General features: G+C 35.3%; 2 protein-coding genes across 2 annotated transcripts; one reads left to right on the forward strand and one right to left on the reverse strand.

Moving 5' to 3' along the window:
* The first annotated feature begins 1,405 nt into the window (after positions 1–1,405).
* LOC141405377 (venom serine carboxypeptidase) lies at positions 1,406–3,267 on the forward strand. The gene is made up of 2 exons (XM_073989648.1): positions 1,406–1,543; positions 1,646–3,267. Exon 2 carries the CDS (start codon positions 1,656–1,658, stop codon positions 3,105–3,107), a length of 1,452 nt encoding a protein of 483 aa, XP_073845749.1. The 5' UTR covers positions 1,406–1,543; positions 1,646–1,655; the 3' UTR covers positions 3,108–3,267.
* A 148-nt stretch (positions 3,268–3,415) lies between these two features.
* Mrm2 (Mitochondrial rRNA methyltransferase 2) lies at positions 3,416–4,302 on the reverse strand. Its single transcript, XM_073989659.1, has 2 exons — positions 3,884–4,302; positions 3,416–3,821 (listed from the first exon to the last, which is right to left on the reverse strand). Exons 1-2 carry the CDS (start codon positions 4,244–4,246, stop codon positions 3,426–3,428), a joined length of 759 nt encoding a protein of 252 aa, XP_073845760.1. The 5' UTR covers positions 4,247–4,302; the 3' UTR covers positions 3,416–3,425.
* Between the last annotated feature and the right edge of the window lie 2,689 nt (positions 4,303–6,991).

Here is a 6,991-nt window from a genome sequence, read left to right on the forward strand (position 1 = left end):
TTTTCCAACTCTACGTTTTTATCTTTAAACAAATTTTTGAAATTTGATTCTTGCTTTTCCATGGTAGAATAAAGAAAGGTAACCTCATTTTAAAGTTAACACCCGCACCCCTGGCATTTTCTGTAATTTAGCCTGTCAAATCCAACCCTACATGAAAAACAAAAACAATATTTGTTTATTTACTTATGCTTGATGTAAATACATACATATTTATCAGATTCTAATTGAAAAAGGGAAAAGAGATTCTGCCGAAAGTCTGGAGATTTGGTTGAACGCATTGCCTATGTCTCACCTCGAAGACCATTATTTGTTTTATCATTGATTTATTTAAAAAGGATAACATATAACGAACTGTATATAATATTAAAAAACGTAGCATTTATCGGTTGGATTAGACGACTTGACGTTCCAATACACGGATATTCTTGAGAGCCCATGAGTTTGAGAAACCTTTAACCAATTAGTATGTAATGGTCTTAATGTTTCTGACGAAAATTCCACGGGCGCCAGTGCACAAAAATCAGATAGTTTGGTTGACACGGCGGAGAGGAGAGCTGGAACAGTAACAGCACGACCGATACGGGTGGAATCTTCAAAGGGGTCGATGAGGATCTGCAATAGGGTTTCAACAGTCAATAAGCATAAAGCCTTGCCAGAAAATTTGGTAGAGACAATAACGATTTCCAATAAAGTCTGATGAGCACCGGCAGTTTTGATAGCATTCTCACCAACTTCAGCCAATTTTTTTACAAAACTAAATTATTCCCGATGCAAACATCAATGGTATTCGCCAAAAAATTTTTTGTTTAGAATTTTCAGTATCGAAGAACTTATGTTTTTCTTCAAATGGCATTTTATATGTGTTTGACACACACACACATGGATTTTACATACAATTATTTTTGACAATGAGATGTTGTCAAAGCTATATTTAAAAAAAAAAAAATGTAATCATATGTTTGCATAAGGTTACCTTTTTTAATTGTACCATGTTGTTTTTCGTTTATGTTTATAAAGCATTCGTATTCCTTTATAATGTCGAAAAATGAATCTTGTGTGCCATTTATTATAAAACTTTGATTTATTGAAGCTAGGCACTTACATTTATTTTCAAAATTAAACGTATATACTGAAGTACACGTTATGGTAATCAAGAAAATTCAAACTGTTTTTATAAAATGTTAAAAAAATGTTATTATTAATCAATACGACAAGTTGTCTTTGTTATTGTACCAAATTAGTTCTAGCAACCACAATTTTCATACAAAATAGAAATTTTATGTGAACAAGTTGCCTTAACTAAAAATCGGCATTTTAGAGGTAAAAATCGGCAAATCGGCATTTCTATTTTTTTGGACTAAAAATCGGCAAAATGCCGATAAATCGGCAAATCTGGCATCACTGACCGAATAATCGTTCCATTAGCCGGCTAAATATTGCAAAGTGCATACTATTGTTGTTTTTGTCGGTGCGTTGAAGTTACACAAAGAAGGCGTATTTGCGTATTTGGTGTATTTTCTTATCTAATCAAAAGGAACTTTAAGTAATTATCATTTTTGCAGTTGAATGAATTTAAATGCATTTGTTGCAACAACAAATCATTTAGTACAGTTCATTGTTTTATTTCTTACATTTTCTTTTGCAGTTCTCCCATTATGAAAAGTGCAAATCACCATTTATTTTTGTTGGTGAGTTTGTTGTTGGTTTCGTGGGTTTATGCCGAACAACGCCCCCTATATCGTAAAAGTTTTATTAACCCTTATCCGAGATTTCGCGAATATGTAGATGGGGGAAACCCCGGAGAGCCACTTTTCCTAACTCCCTTGATAAATAATGCATCTATTCCAAGATCTGCAATACAAGAAAAAGCAAAGGTTGTTGGTTCCCAATATCATGGTGTAAAAAGCTATGCAGGATTTCTAACTGTCAATCCTAGTTTTAACTCGAATATGTTCTTCTGGTATTTCCCAGCTGAAAATGATAGCGCCTATGCTCCTGTGGTTTTGTGGCTGCAAGGCGGCCCGGGAGCATCATCCCTTTTTGGCCTATTCACTGAGAACGGTCCATTCGAGTTCGACGATCATGGAAAATTGCAAAAACGCAATTACACTTGGAGCAGGACACATAACTTGATATTCATTGATAATCCAGTTGGAACTGGGTTCTCCTTTACGGATAGAGACGAGGGATACGCTAAAAATGAGAAAGATGTCGGCCATAATTTACATGAAGCCATGCAACAATTGTATGAACTATTCCAGTGGAGCCAAGATTCTGGATTTTGGATAACAGGAGAATCATATGCTGGGAAATATGTGCCAGCATTGGCTTATCACATTCACATGGTGCAAAATTCCATTGATACCCGTGTACACATCCCTTTGAAAGGAGTAGCAATTGGAAATGGACTATCTGACCCCATCCATCAACTAAAGTATGGAGATTATTTATATCAACTTGGTTTAATTGATGACCATGGCTTGAAGCAGTTCCATGACGCCGAAGCAGCTGGCATCAAGTGTATTGAAAAACACGATATGGACTGTGCATTTGATATCTTTGACAATCTCCTAAATGGTGATATGATCAATGGATCGTTGTTCAGTAATCTCACGGGATATAACTATTATTATAACTACTTGCACACGAAAGGCGATAATTACGGTCAAATCATGGGTGATTTTATACAATCAAGTGAAACCAGACGTTCCATACATGTTGGTAATCTAACGTTCCATGATTTGGACACACAAAACAAAGTGGAATTGTTCTTAAAACGTGACGTTATGGACACGGTAGCACCCTGGATAGCTGAACTTTTAAAATATTACACTGTGTGCATTTATAATGGCCAGTTGGATATAATTGTAGCCTATCCCTTGACTCGTAACTTTTTAAATCATTTGAAATTTAAAGATGCCGATTTGTATAAGATTGCTGAACGTAAAATATGGCGGGTTGATGATGAAATTGCCGGTTATGCTAAACATGCTGGACATTTGATTGAGATTATGATACGTAATGCTGGACATATGGCACCTACCGATCAACCGAAATGGTTATTCTGGATGATTGATCATTTAACTCACTACAAGAAGATTGCATAAATTGTTGTGCACCCCCACCGCGGGAGATGATAATATAGAATCAATATTCTAACTACTTACTATGTATATCAATTCTTTTTCTCATTTTAATTTTATAATTCCTTGAAGTGTAAATATCTTATATTCGAATAAAATTATTAAAAAGTTGTATTAAAACAAACTTGATGTTAGTTTTATTGGTGATACAAATGTACATAGAGTCGGACTATAATTACGCGAAGTTCAAAGAGAATATGTAAACATTTAACTACATGACATTTACCTATGCAACTTAGATAATTTTTCATTCAAAAAGAAAACATTCATAGTGGATATTCATTATTTTTCTTTTATTTCTGCTTTCATTATATTTTCTAGACCTTTAAAACCACGAGCAACAAAAAACTGCTCAGCTGAATCGTCCCGACTAGATCTGGGTTTTACTCTTTTCACCTTCTCATAAAAACGTTGGATGTCCTTTTCCATTCTAGGAACATCACCGTTATCCCATACTTTAACCACCAGATTGGCCTGAGGCGCTGACATCACAAGGGCAAATCGTAGGACATCATAACATAAATTTACAATAGATTCTTGATCCAAAATTCTTACCCCAGTAGCGTTTGGTGCCATATCAGACAGAACACAATTAACTTTTCTACCATTTAGGGCTTTTATAAGTTGTTGTTTGTTTTCTTCTTTTGTAAAATCCATTCCACCAAATATGGTTGCTCCCTGAAAGAAGGAATGTTTGTTATTTTAACGAAATACATAGTATGTGCACATTCATTGCTAACCGGAACACTGTGAAAATGTAGCAAATCCATACTGAAAACTGCTCCTTTTGGCTTCTTTTCGATGCGTCCATTTGCATTGCATTTCTCCACTGCTACTTGGGTCCAGCTTCCCGGGGCAGCACCACAATCTATCACACAGTCTCCCGGTTTTATAATATTGTATTTTTCATCGATTTCCAACAGTTTAAAAGCACTTCGGCAACGATAGTTCATCATTTTGGCTTTCTCCACATAAGGATCGGCAAGTTGCCGCGTGAGCCACTCTTGTGAACTTTTACTTCTTCCCTTTAAATTATTTGGAATCTGTTTAGCCCATAGCTTGGTATAAATAGTAAATGTTCTTCTTATAACCAATGTGGTCATTATGTTGTTTTGTTATGTGATTCAAGAAACAACAAAACAAAAATATTTAACAGCTGATTTAAATTAGGGATACGTAAAATTAATCGATTATAAGCCGCAAAATTTCTAAAAGTCGTAGTCGACTATTTCTTCTTCTTTATTGCATATTCGATATTCGAATGTTAGCGACCATATTACATTTCATGTATAATATTTTATATATCATTGACAGAATAAGAAAATAATTCCCTATTTCTTGCGACACTTATTAAATTTTCTGCATTTCGGAATTCTGTCCATTGTTGAATATTTTGGAGCCAGGACATCTCTTGTCTTCCTCTGCTACGCTTTCCTTCTATACTGGCTTGTAGAATTGATTGTAGAATGTGGTATTTTGAGTTTCGAATTATATGCCCAAGATAACCAATTCTTCTCCTTTTTATATGATTGAAGAGTTCTCTTGTTCTGTTTAATCTGCGTAGGACCTCGTCATTTGGCACGTGAGCTATCCATGGGATTTTAAGAATTCTCCGATATATCCACATTTCGAATGCTTCTAATCGCTTGACGTCTACTGCTTTTATAGTCCATACTTCCGTTGCGTATAACAGTACTGGCCATATGTAGGCTTTTATGAACCTTGTCTTTGTTGTGATGTTAATATCATGACTTGTCAAAACTTTTCTATATTTGTGAAAGGCGTCTCTTGCCATTTCTATCCGGCATTTAATTTCTTTGGAGTTATTCCACTGATCATTTATTGAGAACCCGAGATATTTGAAGCTCGACACTCTCTCGAGTGGAGTGTTGTGAATTATTATATTCATGTTTTCGTAATTGTTTTTTCTGCTTATTATCATATATTTAGTTTTCTTGATGTTTAATTTTAATCCATATCTTTCACTACACGCAGTTAGTCTGGTGACAAGATTTTGTAAACCTGATAGGCTGTCTGCTATTAGTGTAGTATCGTCTGCTTATCTGATATTGTTTATATAAGCATTATTTATGAGGATTCCTTCTTTAGTGTTATTTATTGCTTCTTTGAATATTTTTTCCGAGTATATATTAAACAGTAGTGGGGACAGAGTACAACCCTGTCTTACTCCTTTGGATATAGATATTTCTTCCGTCATTTCTCCGTTGATATTAACATGTGCGGTTTGGTGCCAATACAGACTTTTAATGCATCTAATTTCTTTTCCCCCTATTCCAATTGACGCCAAAATATCAATGAGCTTGTCTGTTGTACGGTGTCAAATGCCTTCTCGTAGTCGATGATGCACATAAAAACGTCTTTATGGACACTTCTACATTTTTGGACCAACACTTGTACGCAGAATAGTGCTTCTCTGGTTCCTTTTGCTTCTTTAAAACCAAATTGTGTTTCGCCCATTTCTTGTTCGCATTTTTCGTATGTTCTATGTATAATTTTCAGAAAAATTTTTAAGGCGTGACTCATCAAGCTAATAAGTCGGTACTCGTTGCATATTTTGGGGTGAGATTTCTTTGGAATGGTTATAAATGTGGACTTCAGCCAATCCTCTGGGTATTTTCCGGTGTCATAAATATAGTTAAATAGTTTCGTTAACAGATCAATGGTTATAAATGTGGACTTCAGCCAATCCTCTGGGTATTTTCCGGTGTCATAAATATAGTTAAATAGTTTCGTTAACAGATCAATATTGTTATCATTTATCATTTTTAGTATCTCGGCAGGTATTTCATCAGGACCCGTGGCTTTTCGTTCTCGGAGGGATTTTATTGCATCTTCAACTTCGTTGTTTGTTATTGCCTCGCCTGTCATTTGCTGTGATATCCGGTAGTCATAATCAGATCTAGTAGGATCATTGAATAAGTTTTGAATATATTCTTTCCAGATGTTTTTCTTCTCAGCGGTTTCAAAAACGGGTTCATTATTGTTATTGTAAAGGACTGATGAATTATTATTTCTGTATATGCCGGCTGCTTCTTTCATTTTCTTGTGTAACTGAAAGTCGTCGTGCAGTGTCATCAGTCGTTCAATTTCTTGGCATTGACTGTTAAGATGGTTGTTTTTGGCTATACGCACTTCCCTTTGAATTTCCCTGTTGATTTCCCAATACATCTCGTAGTTTCTATTTTTGTATTTTCTACGCTCATCCATCAGTTGAAGTATCTCTTCAGTCATCCAGCTTTTACTTTTTGGTTTTGTGTAGTTTCCAAGCGTGTTACGTGCAATTGAATTGATTGTGGTCTTCACACTGTTCCATATATTTTCCACGTCATTCCTGTTGATATTGATTAACTCTGTGTTGACTTGAGAAGAAACGCCAGACCTTATTGTATAGGATTTCCGAGTTTTCCGATGTCAATTTTTCGATTTCGTGTTTTCTTTGATTGACGTGCTAGTTTTATGTGGATTTTTGCCATCAGAAGATTGTGATCAGATGGTACATCTGGGCTAGGGTATGTTGTGACCTTTCTTACAGATGAGCAATGTCGCCTGTTTATAAGTATGAAATCTATTTGATTTCTTATTACATTGCCGACTCTATCTTGGGGGGATTTCCAAGTATATAACCTTCTTGGCGGTAGGGTGAACAGGGTATTGGTAATTTTCATTTTAAATTCGATTCGATGAGTCTGTCACCTCTTTCATTTCTGTCTCCTAGACCATATCTTCCTTTTACTCCTGCAACTATATCGCTTCCTACCTTTGCATTGAAATCGCCTTGGATTATGGTTATTTCATGCGGTTTTGTTATTTTAATTAGTTCTTCGACT

This window comes from Musca autumnalis, unplaced genomic scaffold (assembly GCF_047663935.1).
Source record: "Musca autumnalis isolate F117 unplaced genomic scaffold, ASM4766393v1 scaffold_1, whole genome shotgun sequence".
NCBI lineage: Eukaryota > Metazoa > Arthropoda > Insecta > Diptera > Muscidae > Musca > Musca autumnalis.

Bases quoted from the DNA above. Each gene is read 5' to 3' on its own strand.
- LOC141405377 (XM_073989648.1), top strand. From the start codon at position 1,656: ATGAAAAGTGCAAATCACCATTTATTTTTGTTGGTGAGTTTGTTGTTG.
- Mrm2 (XM_073989659.1), bottom strand. From the start codon at position 4,246: ATGACCACATTGGTTATAAGAAGAACATTTACTATTTATACCAAGCTA. The intron at 3,822-3,883 runs GTTAGCAATGAA...TCCTTCTTTCAG, and splicing joins TACATTTTCACAGTGTTCCG to GGAGCAACCATATTTGGTGG.